Source organism: Xenia sp. Carnegie-2017, unplaced genomic scaffold (genome assembly GCF_021976095.1).
Source record: "Xenia sp. Carnegie-2017 unplaced genomic scaffold, XeniaSp_v1 HiC_scaffold_24, whole genome shotgun sequence".
NCBI lineage: Eukaryota > Metazoa > Cnidaria > Anthozoa > Malacalcyonacea > Xeniidae > Xenia > Xenia sp. Carnegie-2017.
In genome coordinates, this window is record NW_025813487.1 from 12,973,177 (window position 1) to 12,991,795 (window position 18,619).

General features: G+C 35.5%; 4 protein-coding genes across 8 annotated transcripts in view; all 4 read left to right on the plus strand.

The window, feature by feature from the left end:
• Positions 1-3,888, plus strand: part of LOC124452172 — a 27,937-nt gene extending 24,049 nt beyond the window's left edge. The window contains exons 16-20 of the mRNA XM_047002757.1: positions 187-492; positions 1,445-1,741; positions 2,454-2,743; positions 3,208-3,346; positions 3,641-3,888. Coding sequence (XP_046858713.1) covers positions 187-492; positions 1,445-1,741; positions 2,454-2,743; positions 3,208-3,346; positions 3,641-3,888 — 1,280 coding nt within the window. The remainder of the gene's footprint in view (positions 1-186; positions 493-1,444; positions 1,742-2,453; positions 2,744-3,207; positions 3,347-3,640) is intronic.
• LOC124451784 (cold shock domain-containing protein E1-like) overlaps positions 1-18,619 on the plus strand; it is a 60,592-nt gene that overhangs the window by 25,584 nt on the left and 16,389 nt on the right. For 4 of the 5 annotated variants that reach the window (XM_047002396.1, XM_047002397.1, XM_047002393.1 and 1 more), the window contains exons 1-3: positions 10,975-11,076; positions 15,472-15,822; positions 17,695-17,791. In XM_047002396.1, coding sequence (XP_046858352.1) covers positions 15,802-15,822; positions 17,695-17,791 — 118 coding nt within the window. In that variant the 5' untranslated portion in view covers positions 10,975-11,076; positions 15,472-15,801. Of the gene's footprint in view, positions 1-10,974; positions 11,077-15,471; positions 15,823-17,694; positions 17,792-18,619 lie in introns of those variants that run through there. The other variant, XM_047002394.1, reaches the window with a different exon arrangement.
• On the plus strand, positions 3,810-7,229 carry LOC124452173 (receptor-type tyrosine-protein phosphatase F-like). The gene is made up of 11 exons (XM_047002758.1): positions 3,810-3,951; positions 4,190-4,480; positions 4,549-4,624; positions 4,889-5,168; positions 5,248-5,311; positions 5,488-5,778; positions 5,847-5,922; positions 6,192-6,471; positions 6,551-6,614; positions 6,791-7,081; positions 7,150-7,229. Exons 2-11 carry the CDS (start codon positions 4,342-4,344, stop codon positions 7,227-7,229), a joined length of 1,641 nt encoding a protein of 546 aa, XP_046858714.1. The 5' UTR covers positions 3,810-3,951; positions 4,190-4,341.
• On the plus strand, positions 8,876-10,146 carry LOC124451789. Its single transcript, XM_047002403.1, has 3 exons — positions 8,876-9,180; positions 9,260-9,353; positions 9,715-10,146. Exons 1-3 carry the CDS (start codon positions 9,013-9,015, stop codon positions 9,831-9,833), a joined length of 381 nt encoding a protein of 126 aa, XP_046858359.1. The 5' UTR covers positions 8,876-9,012; the 3' UTR covers positions 9,834-10,146.

Sequence of the window (18,619 nt, forward strand, 5' to 3'; positions counted from 1 at the left end):
CCAGTTAGCGTATATATACTTAAACTCTGATTAAAGCCAATACAAGGCCGCACATATAGGAATGGCGACAGTGAAGTCACTGCCATCACACACTTTGTTTTTATCAAATCAACTTTTATTTTACAGGAATTCACAAATAAGCTTGTATAGATTGAAATTTACTTATTTTTTGTGTGTCTTTAATAGGCTCAGTAACATGTGATGGAAAAAATATATCGGACGTTAGTTGTTCTAATAATCAATATATGGTGATAAAAGTTGCAGAATATCGTGGATTGAGAAAAGGAAGCATTTGTGGCTCCAGTTTTGATCACAGTTGTAGTGTCGATGTAACATGTGACCTTAAAAATTACTGTGATGGTGAAAGAAAATGTAATATAACGGTTGATGATAATCATTTCCCTTCAAATATTTGTCCTGGTTTGGAGAAATATCTTTACTTTGAATATCAATGTAACTACACAAGTATGCCATACAGAAAAATTTGCAATCGTAAGTATTATATGGGCAGATTATATTTTGCTTATTATTAAAGAGCTTCGGGACAAATTTTGACCTTAATGCGCAATGGTATGGTGCTCATTTTTATACTATGTACGTTATCAATTTAGAAAAGTTGACACAAATTTGAATTTTCGTCGGGTGTCTTCACCAGGCGTGGTTTGTTTATGCAGTTTTATCTCGTATTGTATAATTTAGTGTCTTTTATAATGTGACATTTAAACTTGTGTCCTAAATATTTTCATAAGTTTAATGGTTTGGTGAATTTTGTGTTTTTAGTTTGTTAATGCAAACTTTGTTCATGGAAACATATCTTCTTCCAGTCAATTTGATTTATCAAATCTATTTCTTTTAAAATCTTTTGGCCATTCTATGTAGGCCAAAAGTGACATTACAATTGCATTTGTATTCATATTTTCATGACTTCACACTACAAATTTTTACATATACTGTATATATATACAAAGATAGATTCATTACAATTCCTATGAATTGGGAAGCTAAACGCAGCGCTCACCTATAAAAAACGGTATTTGTTCTGGTTTCATTAATGATTCACATAATCACTTAGACACATTTTGTTGTGATTCGTGTTTACAACACAAGAGAAAAGTTCTAAGTTCAACTTATTTGCCTGTAGTTCATTGTCAACTTAAAGATTAAAATCAAAACAGTGCTCACCAACTTTAAGTGTAAATCTATAAGATACTGTGTCCATCAGAATTTGGAAAACATTTCTGGTTAAGTGCTTTCAAACTAAAATTTTTTTTAAGTAAATGTCACCTTCTGTATTCTTCTGATATTCAAACTCCGTGTATATATTTTATTCATGGACGAGATTTGTCATATTTATGGTCATAAAACCACTTCTAAAAACACAGATTTAACTTTAAGATATGCGCCATAATCACAATTAAAGGAAAAATAATTTTGATTTGTGTAGTTATGGATGTACGCCTGTCTAAGTCAAATCTTCCGAACGAAGGTGTCGTGAATGTTATTACCAAGCTTAGAAACTTCACCATTTGCAACAACAGTCTTTTGCATAAAATGAAGACGATTATCTGTAAACAACTTGGTTATCCTACCGCAGCATCTGGGGGAGGCTCAATGTCACTATCATCTTTGATGCATCAATCGTTTATATCTGGAATTGTCAAATGTGATGCTCGAGTGAACGATTTATCTCAATGTGCTATCACTCAAAATAATGATTGCTCTCAATACTCGTACGTTACATGTAAGCATTCTCATTCAATTTTTTGAATGTATTAACGTATTGCAGGACACATTTGTATGACGTTAGAAAAAGATTATTAGCGAAGAATGTAAGGAATGAATGTGTTACTTTTGTCTTCTCAACTTACATCTGTCTATTGTTAAGCATCATGTCTTAACTCTATCATCAAGAATTACATCTGACATCGTAGTGTCACTGTATTTTACGCTGACTTGGAGAATTTCACAATTCTTCTTTTACATAACAAAAGAAATATACCATCACAAAATATAAACGATTGCTACTCTTAAATAATAAATAATTAAAACAGGATTGCTGCGAATACTGAGGATTAAATTAATTTTACTCTTGCTACTTCATTTCGTGCTTCAAAAAATGTCCAATTGTCATTCCTCTGCAATACGATTAACGTTCACTCTTTAATGGAATTTAAATCGCTACGGTTTTGTTGTTATTAGACAAGATACTTACGGTTTCTTGTCATAGCTGGCTTAATTCCAACTGGAATTTAACCTTATTTAATAAAAGCATGCAAAATCAGTCGTATTCCTCCAATATATCTTGTGCTCTTTTTCTTTCTTAAGAAAACAGTTTTTAATTTTTCCAATTTTACGTGAATGGAGAACAATATGAGAGTGCACCATTGCTCTCTATCAAATCAAACCAGTTCTAATGTTATAATGCATTTCAACCAAATCCTTTTCTATTTAAGGTCATGTTTGTGATAATCCTCTATTAAAAAACGCAGAAAAATTCCCAGATTCTTGGTTTACTGCCTTCCCAAAGAGTCGTAGTGCTGCTAAAGCAAGAATATCCAGTGGTAGTTCATGGTGTGCTCCTGCTGCTAATGGCAGTCATTACCTTCAACTGAATTTTCCGAGTCTTTATACAGTTAACGTTATCACTATCTTTGGAGACAGTTCAAGTTCAAGCTTTGTAACTAAATATCACTTGCAGACAAACATTGATGGTGTGAACTGGAAATCTGAAAAATCCCAGAAGGTAACAGTAGACTTATCGAAATTGTATATTATAAATTTAAAGGAAATTTAAAAAGGAATGAAGTTATAAACTAAGTAAACTTTTAAATTGCTATTTATATACAAACTTGTGTGCAGATGTTGATTCAGTGGTGTAGCCGGCACGCAAAATTGCTGGTTCTATGTAAATTTCAGATCATTATCATTATTCATTTCTTTAGAGATCTATTGTTTTTACAGTTAGTGAGCTCTGAGAAATTTACATATAGCACGACCAAATTTGTGGGCTAGCTACGTCACTGTGTTGATTGTCTTGGTTACTCTTGCATTTGATTATAAAGTTTAAATTGTAGCTATGTGCATGATTTGAAGAGATACATAGACAATGCATAAACTACTCTCCTCTGGACAGCGTTAAACAAACCTTTCTTTCCTCTAACCTTGCTCTGCAAATACACGAAAATCAATTTTTTTGTTTTATTCCAGATTTATCTAGGAAACAAAAATGGTTACAATGATGCGGCTATAGAAAAGTTTTCTGGTGGCCTTAAATCCAAAGCTTTGCGAATCTTTCCATTGAAATTTGTTGGTGCACCGTGTTTACGAATTGAAATTTGTGGTGGAGGTAAGAGGTAGAAAAAATATACAAGGTTTACTTTGCACTGTAAGCACTTAATTTTTCAATATATAAAGTTTTTTTCTCTGAGTATTAATTAAACATGAGTTAGTTGACAAAACAGAACAATTTTCCATGAAGGCTGAAGTGTTAGTTTCTTTCTCTAATGAAATAAACTTATTGAAACAAGCCTTTTCAACATGCAGTTAAGTTTAACACGTGTTATTGGAGAAAAAGCAGAACACTTATTTCACTTAAGAGCTACAAATGATTCAATTTGTAGATTTTTCTTTTATCGTGCAGACTTACTCCCAGACAAACCAACAGATCTCATTGCAACCAAATCTGCATCGACGTACCTCGAGATATCATGGAAACATCCCAAAAACTGGTGTAAAACTTGGTACAAATATCTCGAATCCTCTTACAAGATATCTATTGATTTTGCTGAAGGATACTATGATTGTTTTGATAAAACTCTGGAGGTAACTGACAAAAACCGTACAACATTACGAATCTTGTTCCTTACGCAACGTATAAAGTTAATGTAACCGCTGGCAATTCTGAAGGCTTTGGTAGATCAACTACAGCTACTTTTAGAACTGCTGAAGATGGTGAGTTCATATCAGTTTTGTGTATACATATCGGCTGTTGTTGCATTGATGGTGTTATTGCCATAGACGACTTTTGAAAGCTCAAATCTTTTCTGGTCGATATTTATTTCAATCATGTTTTTTATACTGTATTATATTTAAGTTAACAATGACAGTGTACACTTGTTAGGACTTCTTTCTAAAGTGTATTTAATATTTTATATAAATCTTTAAAACAAATGTTTTTATTTTTGTTTAGTTCCCGAAGGTCCACCTTTAAATGTTCAAATTGTCGCCTTAAGCAGTTCATCGTTATCAGTTACGTGGGAGCCACCAGACAAGAAGAAAACAAATGGAAAGATAGTCAATTACACTGTTTGTATTACACATTTGGAGAATGAAACCTGTTCAATGAAGTATATGATCGAGGAACAGCGTTTGGACATAAATAATGTGAAACCAGGGACAAAATATTATGTTCGTGTTTTAGCTTCTACAATAGTGGGATCTGGATGTTACAGCAATGTTACATGGGTATTTACAAATGGATGTAAGTTGTCTATGGTTTATGCACAGGTTTGTTTAAGATGATAAATTTATTCAAGTTTATTTATTTAGTGGCACCTGAACTGTCCACCAAGCAGATTGGAAATACGTTGACTTATTTGTTGCAAAATCCAAATTTGGAATATCGGTAACTATGTATTTTACTAGAGCAAATTATTGTAAAAAACTTAAAGGAACTTAAAAGTATTTTTGAGTTTTCGGATTCATGGCTAAGTATAGGACAGTTGGTTTCATGTGGGATCGAGGTAGTCTAAATATCTCTCTGGGGAAAGCTTTGATGACTCGTCGCTTTTCTTTGGCATTGCGGATGCATGCATAACATATATTTTAACCATTAACAAAAGCAGAGGTTATGCATGTATTTTAAAAATGTTTTGCCTTAAATTTGCAGATATTTCTATGTAGTCGCGATGAAAAATGTCACAGAAGAGAGTCGATTGCCTTCTAACTTTAAAAACACAGACTTAGTGACTTATTCTAAGGCCATATCTTCCACACAACCAATGCCGTATATTGCTGCTGTAGTCTCTCGCAGAGACTTTAAGCCTAATTTTACACTTGGTGACGGTGAAACCACAACACGGCGTTCCAATGGTGAAAATTATTATAATGGCCCGCTAAAGCCTGGCACTAGCTACAAAATATTTCAGCGCGTTTTCATAAATGATCAGGTGCGACCATTTATTTACGTTTTCATCAGCATTGATTGCTGCAATTTTTATTCAAATATAAATGTTCACTTCGTTTCAGGGTGATTATTATTCCACTGACTGGAGTCCAGTGGCAGCAACTGCCCAAAAGCACAAGTCTTCAGGTTTGTGATGGCTTTCAATAGCATAAGGAAGTTTATCGATGTCTAAAGTGCAATGCTTCAAGATCTTTGCAAATTTCAGTATAGTAAAATGCCTGAAATTTTTAAACGAATTCTTACTAAAGTGTATTTAATATTTTATATAAATCTTTAAAACAAATGTTTTTATTTTTGTTTAGTTCCCGAAGGTCCACCTTTAAATGTTCAAATTGTCGCCTTAAGCAGTTCATCGTTATCAGTTACGTGGGATCCACCAGACAAGAAGAAAACAAATGGAAAGATAGTCAATTACACTGTTTGTATTACACATTTGGAGAATGAAACCTGTTCAATGAAGTATATGATCGAGGAACAGCGTTTAGACATAAATAATGTGAAACCAGGGACAAAATATTATGTTCGTGTTTTAGCTTCTACAATCGTGGGATCTGGATGTTACAGCAATATTACATGGGTATTTACAAATGGATGTAAGTTGTCTATGGTTTATGCACAGGTTTGTTTAAGATGATAAATTTATTGAAGTTTATTTATTTAGTGGCACCTGAACTGTCCACCAAGCAGATTGGAAATACGTTGACTTATTTGTTGCAAAATCCAAATTTGGAATATCGGTAACTATGTATTTTACTAGAGCAAATTATTGTAAAAAAAACTTAAAGGAACTTAAAAGTATTTTTTGAGTTTTTCGGATTCATGGCTAAGTATAGGACAGTTGGTTTCATGTGGGATCGAGGTAGTCTAAATATCTCTCTGGGGAAAGCTTTGATGACTCGTCGCTTTTCTTTGGCATTGCGGATGCATGCATAACATATATTTTAACCATTAACAAAAGCAGAGGTTATGCATGTATTTTAAAAAATGTTTTGCCTTAAATTTGCAGATATTTCTATGTAGTCGCGATAAAAAATATCACAGAAGAGAGTCGATTGCCTTTTAACTTTAAAAACACAGACTTAGTGACTTATTCTAAGGCCATATCTTCCACACAACCAATGCCGTATATTCCTGCTGTAGTCTTTCGCAGAGACTTTAAGCCTAATTTTACACTTGGTGACGGTGAAACCACAACACGGCGTTCCAATGGTGAAAATTATTATAATGGCCCGCTAAAGCCTGGCACTAGCTACAAAATATTTCAGCGCGTTTTCATAAATGATCAGGTGCGACCATTTATTTACGTTTTCATCAGCATTGATTGCTGCAATTTTTATTCAAATATAAATGTTCACTTCGTTTCAGGGTGATTATTATTCCACTGACTGGAGTCCAGTGGCAGCAACTGCCCAAAAGCACAAGTCTTCAGGTTTGTGATGGCTTTCAATAGCATAAGGAAGTTTATCGATGTCTAAAGTGCAATGCTTCAAGATCTTTGCAAATTTCAGTATAGTAAAATGCCTGAAATTTTTAAACGAATTCTTACTAAAGTGTATTTACTTTTTTATATAAATCTTTAAAACAAATGTTTTTGATTTTGTTTAGTTCCCGAAGGTCCACCTTTAAATGTTCAAATTGTCGCCTTAAGCAGTTCATCGTTATCAGTTACGTGGGAGCCACCAGACAAGAACAAAACAAATGGAAAGATAGTCAATTACACTGTTTGTATTACACATTTTGAGAATGAAACCTGTTCAATGAAGTATATGATCGAGGAACAGCATTTGGACATAAATAATGTGAAACCAGGCACAAAATATTATGTTCGTGTTTTAGCTTCTACAATAGTGGGATCTGGATGTTACAGCAATGTTACATGGGTATTTACAAATGGATGTAAGTTGTCTATGGTTTATGCACAGGTTTGTTTAAGATGATAAATTTATTCAAGTTTATTTATTTAGTGGCACCTGAACTGTCCACCAAGCAGATTGGAAATACGTTGACTTATTTGTTGCAAAATCCAAATGTGGAATACCGGTAACTACAGTACCGATCTCGAGTAACATGACATTACTCGCGAGTATCGAGTGGCGAGTGGGCGAGTGACTCGCGAGTCAGTTGCGAGTCACTCTCGAGTGTGAAAAGTTTGCGAGTGAATAAGTGACTCGCTGTTTGCGAGTAATAAAATAATTAGCTGTTTGCGAGTGAATCGAAATAACTCGCAAAAATTTCCGACAACGACTATTCATTTGAAGCAATATCTCGGTACCTAATGACGTTAAAATCTTTTGAATTTTTTTACAAAAGCATTTTAATAACTTCACATTTCTCATGGCACAAACGTTATTCGTAAACGGTGGAGACCATAGAGAAATTAGTGAGAAAATCAAAGTAACTCTCAAAGATTTTCTTCTAACAGTCTTAGATTGTTGACATATATTATCTTAATGTTAATGCAAAAGAACATGAAAGTGTTTGGAAACAATGTATTGTTAGAATAGATGAGTTTTTAAGAAGAAAAGTTAAGTCATAAATTAGCTATATTTATTAAATTTTGAAGCTTATCGTTGCTTGCTATTAATTAAATGTATTTAGTGCTGTGAAGTCAATGAAATTGTTTCAGAAACTAATCTCATTTTTAAACATTTCTACTGGTAAGTGAATCGCAAAAGTTCTAGCCATTAACTATAAACGTGGTTTTATTTCATTGATTGCTATTAAATGTCTATGGCCTTTATCAATATCGTCTGTGTAACACATCGAAAACGTGAAGTCAATGAAGTTCTTTCAGAACCAAATATAAAAGATTATACGCACACTCATCGCATAGTTGAGATGAGTGTGCGTATAATATTCCTTAAATATAATATTTCTTAATATTCCTCAAATATTCCTTAAATATTTGACCTTAAACAATATTCGTTTTTGAATGTATTCTATCTTAAGATAATATATGTCAACAATCTAAGACTGTTAGAAGAAATCTTTGAGAGTTACTTTGATTTTCTCACTAATTTCTCTATGGTCTCTACCGTTTACGAATAACGTTTGTGCCATGAGAAATGTGAAGTTATTAAAATGATTTTGTAAAAAAATTCAAAAGATTTTAACGTCATTAGGTACCGAGATATTGCTTCAAATGAATAGTCGTTGTCGGAAATTTTTGCGAGTTATTTCGATTCACTCGCAAACAGCGAGTTATTTTATTCACTCGCAAACAGCGAGTCACTTATTCACTCGCAAACTTCTCACACTCGAGAGTGACTCGCAATTGACTCGCGAGTCACTCGCCCACTCGTCACTCGCGAGTCACTCGCAATTGACTCGCGAGTCACTCGCCCACTCGCCACTCGTCACTCGCGAGTCACTCGCAATTGACTCGCAAGTCACTCGCCCACTCGCCACTCGATACTCGCGAGTCATGTCATGTTACTCGAGGTCGGTACTGTATGTATTTTACTAGAGCAAATTATGGTAAAAAAAACTTAAAGGAACTTAAAAGTATTTTTTGAGTTTTTCGGATTCATGGCTAAGTATAGGACAGTTGGTTTCATGTGGGATCGAGGTAGTCTAAATATCTCTCTGGGGAAAGCTTTGATGACTCGTCGATTTTCTTTGGCATTGCGGATGCATGCATAAGATATATTTTAACCATTAACAAAAGCAGAGGTTATGCATGTATTTTAAAAAATGTTTTGCCTTAAATTTGCAGATATTTCTATGTAGTCGCGATAAAAAATGTCACAAAAGAGAGTCAACTGCCTTCTAACTTTAAAAACACAGACTTAGTGACTTATTCTAAGGCCATATCTTCCACACAACCAATGCCGTATATTGCTGCTGTAGTCTTTCGCAGAGACTTTAAGCCTGATTTTACACTTGGTGTCGGTGAAACCACAACACGGCGTTCCAATGGTGAAAATTATTATAATGGCCCGCTAAAGCCTGGCAGTAACTACAAAATATTTCAGCGCGTTTTCATAAATGATCAGGTGCGACCATTTATTTACGTTTTCATCAGCATTGATTGCTGCAATTTTTATTCAAATATAAATGTTCACTTCGTTTCAGGGTGATTATTATTCCACTGACTGGAGTCCAGTGGCAGCAACTGCCCAAAAGCACAAGTCAGAAAGACCCATGACGGCAACTGCCCAAAGCACAGGTTTGTGTTTGCTTTCAATAGCATAAGGAAGTTTATCGATGTCTAAAGTGCAATGATTCAAGATCTTTGCTAATTTCAGTATAGTAAAATGCCTGAAAATTTTTAACGATGAATATAGATTTTGTTTTATGATACAACCGATTTAATTCCTACAAATAACTGCCTTAGTGATTTTGTGTACGTCTTCTCTAATTTCATTGCGTTCCAAACCTAATTTATACCATAAATAAATCATGAATAGTTAACAGGGATGAATACATGAGCTGTGAGAGCGGTTACACCCTCAGCTTTACAAAAATAATTGCTGAAAGACAATATTTGTTTGTAATGTTATGATTTGTCATTCAATTTTATCTTGTAGACAGTGGAAAAATTGGAGCCATTGCTGGTGCAGTTGTAGCTGCAATTTTGCTCATTATTTTTGTCATATTGGTCATTCTTTTTGTTAGGATCAATTCAAACTCTGCTACAGTGCAGTGAACTGCGTATTGTAGTTATTTGACGGCTACTAAAAGTTCTCAAAAATGGGGGAAGTTGAATTTTTTTCGCGAAATTATTAGACGTTTTCTGAAATTTAACGTACTATAGAAGAATATGATTAAGCATAGAATTTTATTTCCTTTTTAACTATAAGAGTGAACGAGAGTGAATGATTCTGAAGAGTGTTTGAAAACAATTTGGAACATAACATCAAATTTTTAGGCTAAGGATGTAGTCAATATTTGAAATAGGATAATAGTTGTAATACTTTTTATCTAAGTACATTAAATAAGAAATAAAGTTAAATTACAAATAAACAGTTGCGTAGCATGCTCAGTATTTTATTTTAATGAGACGGGGGGGGGGATTTTAATACATTCAAGTATTTTGGAGTTTGTGGAATATGTATGAATATGTACACACTGTCATCTCATTAATTTACCTGACGTAGGAAACTGGAAGTTTTAGTGGATGGAGTTTACTTTGTTACCAACTATGTTAGTTTAAAAAAATGCTACTTTAAAGCATGTTCTTGTCCTTTCTTGTTTTCTCTTCTTATCGTCATGATGATATTCATAGAAAATATCCAAAATTTTCGAGTTAATTGAATTTCCTGATGATTTGATTGCGAGAGTGCTAGGAACGTTGTACTTCGGCTGTAGATTAGTGATTAACAAAGAAGAAGAAATGGGTTGGAGGGAACGACTTGACATTTTAAAAAACACGAAAAATGTATGTTTAAGAAAGCTCTATTGCAAAACACATCCTTTGGTTGAATACTAAGTAAGGAGCCGAGTGGTTTCAAGTTCATTGGTGACAATCAAATCGTTAATGAATAGTCTGATGTTAACCCCTCTCCTCGTTTTTCTACACCGGCCTGAACACCACCGAAAGATTGATCTTTGTTTAAACGCGGCCATATTTACATTTGCTTTCGAATTATGCTTTATTTACGGAAAATATCAACTTGTTACAAATACAGAAATACGGGGCAATTACAATGAAACATGAAGGTATCTTTATGAGGGTATGGAAGACTTATGCGAAACAGCGAATTAGGCTATAGTCACGTAAAACATAGCCGACCCTCTCACGAGTATCTCCGGTTAAAACGTCACATATACAGATGACCGGAAGTACCCGGTGTTTCAACTTTCAAGAGTTTACTGATATCATGTAATATGGCGGATTGTAAAAATTTGAATAGTGTTGTGGTTAAGGACGAAATTTTGTCCTCAAAAAGGTATTGATTTCTTTTTCGATATCAATTGTCAGTTCTTAAATATTTAATTACCATTTTGTTCACCTTGTACTCCGTTGGCGTTAATTTGACCTTATAAATTGACAATCATTAGTCACCATGTTTCGAGACAAAGCCGATTAACAAAGACTCAGCAGACGGCAAAATATTCTCCTTGCCTGTATTTGTGTGCTATTCGTATTCTTCCTTTTGTTTTTTGCTTTTGCGGCAACCAATTTAAGTAAAACTATACGCTACAGTTTCTTCAAATGACCATTATTGAAATAAATTAAGAAACAAAGACTGACAAGCAATTTGATATTCTGATGAAAAAGTTTTTCGTTTGATATATGATGTCTTCAAGAAGTGAATTTCAGCATTGAATTTCCAAATTGAAAAAGAACTTTAGATGTGCCTCGACTCTTAAAGATACAAATAAATGCGTGTCCTTTGTCTGATTTATATGGACATGATATTTGTATGTTTGGCTTCAAAATTATGAGTCGCTTTTATCTGATGTGATTCATGTTGAAAGTTTTAACATATTTTTTGTCTGGTGTTTAGTGTCTTGTGGAAATTGATTTGATGTCGAAACTTATGTCCTTATCTGTTCCAGTTTTAGTGTAGATTGATCTTTTGTATAATTACAATGGCTATGTTGCTATATATAAAAATTAAAGTCTTTATCACAAGAAATCCAGTGCAGTGTCTTCATTCCGTACTATTCACTATTGTAAAGTATTTTGTGGGATTTGTCACTTGTTACTCTGCTACACCATTCGCTCATTATTAAAAGAAGATTGAACATTCAATTATGCTATTTTACTTAACAGTAGAACAGTAGAATGTTCATTAACTTGAAGGAAGAATCAAGAGCTCCAGTAGACAATAGCATTTATTTATACTGCTTAGCAATTGTTAATATTCAAGTCGCATTAATGCGCATTCAATTCAAGAAAAGTTTGAATCATTTGGATAAACAAACAAAACAACAAACAAACAACATTTATATACCGGCAGTATTGTCCGCCGGGGTTGACCAGTCCATGAATTTTCCACGCCACACATCTCTATCCCTCGCCATATCTCTCGTTATACCCATCGCCTTCATATCACTGTTCACAGCATCCATCCATCTCTTCTCGGTCTACCTCGTTTGCGGACTCCATCAACATTCATATGCAACGTTCTACGAATTTCAGCACTTTCTTCCCTCCTTTCCACATGCCCAAACCACCTCAAACGCTGGCGTCTTACCCAATTCTCGATACACTCAACACCAACTCTTTCTCTAATCTCTTCACTTCGAATCCTATCCATCAACGTTACACCACACATCATCCTAAGCATTCTCCTTCCGTCGACGCCAATCTTCTCAGGTCCCTCTTTCGGCGCCCAACCTCTGCTCCATATCCCAAAACACTTCTAACACATGCATACAATTCTCCCTTCTGCTTCAACGAAGTCGACTTTCCGCACAACATTCCCGACAACTCTAACTCCACCACGCTGCTTGAACTCTGTTCCTCACCGCTTGCTCGCACCCTCCACCATCATTTAACACATCGCCCAGAATATTCCGATACACCTTCCAAACTCACGTCACCCAGTTCAAACTTCAATCGCGACTCGCCCACCACTTCGACACGTCCTGCACTCAAAATCAGTTACTCTTGTCAATGCACCACGGACACCTGAACATCTTCCATGAACCCACTTACCTGCATTTCCCACATTATCGAATTCCTCAACTCTTTTCCACACACACACCATTTATCACTGTCCTTCCACCTCCACCTGCCTCGAGCATCCTCCCCTTCGTCTTTACCTCATTCACTTTCAGTCCCTTGACTTCTATTGCCGTTTTCCATTCTCGGTACCATTCCAGAACTTTCTGCTTCGACTCCGCCACCAAGACAATGTCATCTGCATACAACAAACACCAGCATCCTTCTTTTCTTCTCACTTCCTCTGTCAGTACATCCATCACACAAGCAAACAGTAACGGCGACAAGACTGAACCTTGATGAACACCAACTTTTACCTCAAAAACACCAGATCTAACACCTTCCTCCGTAACCACCGCCTCTACACCTTCATAAGTCTCCATAACTGCCCGAACCATATTCTCTGTCACACCTTTCTACGCAGCGCGTACTCGATCACCTTTCTCGAACTCTATCAAACGCCTTCTCCAAATCTACAAACACCATATACAATTCTCTGTCCTTCTCCAAAAATTTCTCCTGCAGCTGCCTCAACACAAAACACGCATCCGTCGTTCCTCTCCACGGTATGAATCCATACTGCTCTTCCCCCATCCGAACAACTTCCCTCAACCTTCTTTCAAACACTCTCTCTACTATGTTCAACGCATGCTCCATCAGCTTAATAGTCCTGTAATTCCCACATACCGTCGCTGCTCCTTTCACTTTGTACAGCGGCACCACTAGACTCTTTCTCCATGTACTCGGCATCTTTAAGCCCCTCAAAACCTCGTTCGCTACATTACACAACTCTCTCACGCATAGTTCATTGTCCAACATTTCGCTACCCACTTCACTCGGTCCCGTCGCCTTTCCTTTCTTCATCTTGCGCAGAGCCGCCGCCACCTCATCAACAGTCACTATTTCCCACGGCCCAAACTTCATCCGCTTCAACTTCTCCATTCCACTCATTCTCACATTCATCAAACGGTCACAGTACGCCCTCCACACTTCTAACCTGTCTTCCAATAACACCTTCAACTCCCCATCGTGGTTCTGCACGCGGGGCACCAAAATATCGTTCCTCTCCTTCTTGTTCTTCAGCAGTTCTAAACAACGCTTCTTCCATTCTCCTGCATTTTACGAGAGCTCTTTCTGATGTCTTCTTTCGCTTTAGCCACCTCCTCGCGCCTTTTTCTGAATCGGATGTAATCGATCCATCTGCTTCAGTCCGCGACTTTCTCCACCTTTAAATGCCAACTTCTCGCGCCAATCACTTCGCTGACTTGTTGATCCACCACCATGCCTGTTCTTCTACACACCGCCTTTACTTCTTACACATACCTTCTCCGCTGCCTTTAAAACACCTCTTTCCAAATCGTCCATCGTTCCTCCACCGTCTCACCTTCAGCATTCCACTGTCCTTCATCCACGGCTTCCATGTCCTGCCACCCTAACCTTCTCCTTTCACCTTCCTGATTCTCCAGTCCATGACCAGCAGCTTGTGCTGTCCACATTTCACATCCCTTCCATTTCCCTTTCTTCATTCACCAGTATATAATCCACCACCGTCCTACTGTCACCAGATTCATACGTCAGCTTACTTTCTTCCTTTATAAACCACGTATTCACTACCACCATCCCACAACTTGCTACTCCAATATCGCCTCGCCTTCAGCATTCATATCACCAACTCCAAAACCTCCATGCACAGGTATCCTTTTCTTACGCTTCCCACATGACCGTTCCAATCACAAGCATCACACATCGCCCTCTAATGTCTGCTCTCACTGCATACACGCTGTCGTAGAACTTTCCTTCTCCTCCGCTTCGTCCACCTGCAGAGCTACACCACAACGAAACTCACAACTTCGGCCTCAATAACTACATCATCTCAGGACTCTGTCAAAACTCTCTTCACTGCTACAACTGACTTCGCCCAATCCTCTCTTATCGCAAAGCCAACACCATTCGTGCCACTTCTGTTTCCCTTCCAAAACCACTTAAATCTTGCTCCATTATCTTCACCCTTTATGACTCTCGTACCTTCACCTTTAAACCTTACTCTCTGAAACCCACACACATCTTTCCTTCTCTTCAACATGTCCGCCACTTCTGCACTCCTTCCTTCATTGTCCCAACGTTCACTGTGCCTACCCGAAGGGTGACACTTCCACAACCATTCGATCCGAGATTCTTGCACCCCTGCCCACTGAAGGGCTGCCGGGGACTGGGGGCCATATCTTCTTTTCCAAAGTCCATGAATTTTGTTGGAGCAAAAGTTTTACGGTAGGATGCCCTTCCTTACACCAACCCCTTTTAGTCGTCTTTTACGACACGCAGAGGATACGTTGGCGCAATTCTAAGCCGGCAACCACACGGCTAAATCATTTGGATAAGAAGACATTTAAATAAACAAATGTATATGTTGTGCAACAGATAGTCTGTTGTAACAGGTATAAACTGTTGCACATTTGTCTGTTGCAATCACGACACTGCACTTGTCTTTTCTTACAAAGTATGTATATACATGTTGTGCTATTGATTGTTAACTTCTGCTCTTGATGATAAATATTCTACAGCACTATTGATAAGTCAAAACATGTAATTGAATGTCCCATGTTATTAGATGATGAGCAAATGATATATTTAAAGAAATGTGTTAAATTAGTTTTTTCTGGTTATTTGCTAGGAATAAATGTCTGCAAAGCAGAAAAAGATGAGGGAACGCCAATTCAAATTTTATAGAGAAAGCCGCCAAATCCATATCATCTTGCACAGCCCATGTTAAGGAAACTTTCATATTGGCAAGTCATAGCTTACACGGAACAATCTTAAATATTCACAGCAGATTTGTGCCTCCTGTTTTTGTGCGGCAAATGGATTATATTATTTGGTGATTTAGGAAAATTGAGAGGAGAATTTTTATACATATACCATATATATTATTTTGCAAAAAGTTATAATTCAAATTGCTGGCATCCTTTGTAACAAATAGAATTCTCTTTTTGGTGAATCAAATATGGCAACAGACTCATGGAAGGTACTTTCTACTGCATTTTGTTTATGAAAAATTTTATTTTCATTTCATTTTGCTGTTAATGTTTTCTTACTAATTAGAAACATTTTATAACCTTTTCTTACGAATTAGAAACATTCTATAATGTTTTCCTACTAATTAGAAACATTCTATAATGTTTTCCTACTAATTAGAAACATTCTATAATGTTTTCTTACTACTTAGAAACATTCTATAATGTTTTCCTACTAATTAGAAACATTCTATAATGTTTTCTTACCATTTAGAAACATTCTATAATGTTTTCCTACTAATTAGAATCATTCTATGATGTTTCTTACTAATTAGAAACATTCTATAATGTTTTCCTTCTAATTAGAAACATTCTATAATGTTTTCCTACTAATTAGAAACATTCTATAATGTTTTCTTACTAATTAGAAACATTCTATAATGTTTTCCTTCTAATTAGAAACATTCTATGATGTTTCTTACTAATTAGAAACATTCTATAATGTTTTTTTACTACTTAGAAACATTCTATGTGAACAAATGGGTCTCAGGACTATGGTATCAGTGACCATTACCTTTCAAATGGTGTTCATGTAAGACACAGGGAAACAGGTGTCATTGAAAAACTTTGTGTAAGTTATTTTAACAATTCAAAGTCAGTTTAGTATGAAGTTTTTATGCACTGGTCAAGGACCCAAATTAATGAAAAAAAAAATGCTTCTCAACTATTTTAAATTTTTTCATGAATCATTATGTGACATTTAGAAATGCAAAAGTTTGCTGAAGATTCCTGCTGTTTTTACAAAGGTGTTGCTTTTGTAGAGTAAGTTCCTTCAAGATAATAAGATGTACCATGAAGAAGTAAAAAATTTATCTATGACCAAAAAACTTGTTTCTTAATACACAAAAAATATGTCACTTTGTTCATCTAAAAGTGCATTTGCATGATATCTAAAAGTTTGCCAAAAATGTTTTTGATTTCAATAGCCTTTGTAGAGGAAGCTGTAACCGTTTTGCACTGTATGGTGTCTTATTTTTTGTTCTGGTCAATTTGAAAAGCTTTCTATTGAAACTTGCATTTGGACTGTTTGCCGCAGTAATCTATGTTTTAAGATAATTCTAATGATATCAAGTCCCATTATTCGACATAGGCACTTAAATCTAACATGACAGATATTGTATCAATTTTTAACCTAAGATTGTGAAAATACCTTCAACTGAAATTCACATGCCCATTTGTGTAATATTAATTTGCACCCTGTTTGAGGACATTAAACCACATTTGAATTCATTCAACCACTTTCGTATACATTCAACCACATTTGAAAACATTCATCTACATTTGAATACATTCATTTACTTTTGTGTACATTCAACCACATTTGAATACATTCATCTACATTTGAATACATTCATTTACTTTTGTGTACATTCAACCACATTTGAATACATTCATCTACATTTGAATACATTCATTTACTTTTGTGTACATTCAATCACATTTGGAAACATACATCTACATTTGAATACATTCATCTACTTTTTTGTACATTAAACCACATTTGAATACATTCATGTACATTTAAATACATTCATCTACTTTTGTGTACATTCAACCACATTTGAATACATTCATGTACATTTGAATACATTCATCTACATTTGAATACATTCATCTACTTTTGTGTACATTCAAACACATTTGAATACATTCATCTACATTTAACTGTATTGAACTACATTTGACAGGCAATGAGTGCTTTGACATCAACATGTGTATTAATGACATCTTCCATTATGTTATTGATATTTATTCCTAAGTTCATCCGCTCTAAAAGCAAATTCAGTCTTTCTTCTATAACATTTATGCATGTTTTTTTGCAGCAAAGTTATGGCTTTATTGAGTGTGCTGAACAGGATCTTCAAGTGTTCTTTCATTACAGTCAGTACAAAGGACATTCAAGTGAACTGGAACTTGGTGGTTTGTAAATTTTGCTTATTTTCACCCTTCAACGACTCTTATATTACTTGTTATGTGTGCAACTACACCATTAGTATTATATTGTTTTTCTGAAACATTGATATAATTTCATTCAAGTATGAGGCTTGTTGCCTTTCTGCTATTTAATAAGGGGAACAAGCTGTTTTTGTGAGCTTATCCAGTTATTCAGAACATTTGTTTCATCAGTCATTATTTGAAAAGCATTCTTTGTCAAGTAATTCATTGGGTTTCCTCATATGACTTTTCACTCTCTACCATAATCAGTGGTGACCCTTTATGACATATTGGGAGAGGGAAGCTCATCCTCAAGGCATGAGATTTCTATGGAGATTCCAGGGAATGCCTTTGTTGGTATACTTTTAAAATTTGATCTCCACCATCTGAATCCCACCACAGTTCATGTTATCAACACGTGGCATTCACGTGCCTTCACGATGTTGTATGAGGGTGTTCTTTGCTATTCTAACTTGCACTGTTCTGTCTTTTTAATGTGAATGTGATGGGTATTCTGAAGGACTCTGTCTGCAAAAAATGTGTGTCCAAATGTTAGTGTTAGTTAAAACAACTTTTCAAACTCATGTATAGTCTTTGTTTTATTGTGGGTAAAACGAAACAGAACTTTTTTATTTACCTAGTCAGAACAAACCACTGATCATTGACTTGTTGGGGAGTTTCACACTGTAATCCTTCACCATCCGCCCCACCCCGCCTATCCCCTTGTTTCTACTGCTACTGCAAAGGCCACTGCTCTGGTCTATTATCTGAAGTGTAAAGAACATTTCGATTGATATTGATAGTCGATTAAAT

Bases quoted from the DNA above. Each gene is read 5' to 3' on its own strand.
- LOC124452173 (XM_047002758.1), top strand. From the start codon at position 4,342: ATGAAGTATATGATCGAGGAACAGCGTTTGGACATAAATAATGTGAAA. The intron at 4,625-4,888 runs GTAACTATGTAT...TTAAATTTGCAG, and splicing joins AATCCAAATTTGGAATATCG to ATATTTCTATGTAGTCGCGA. The intron at 7,082-7,149 runs GTAAGTTGTCTA...TTATTTATTTAG, and splicing joins ATGGGTATTTACAAATGGAT to TGGCACCTGAACTGTCCACC.
- LOC124451789 (XM_047002403.1), top strand. From the start codon at position 9,013: ATGCCGTATATTGCTGCTGTAGTCTTTCGCAGAGACTTTAAGCCTGAT. The intron at 9,181-9,259 runs GTGCGACCATTT...ACTTCGTTTCAG, and splicing joins GCGTTTTCATAAATGATCAG to GGTGATTATTATTCCACTGA. The intron at 9,354-9,714 runs GTTTGTGTTTGC...TTTATCTTGTAG, and splicing joins GGCAACTGCCCAAAGCACAG to ACAGTGGAAAAATTGGAGCC.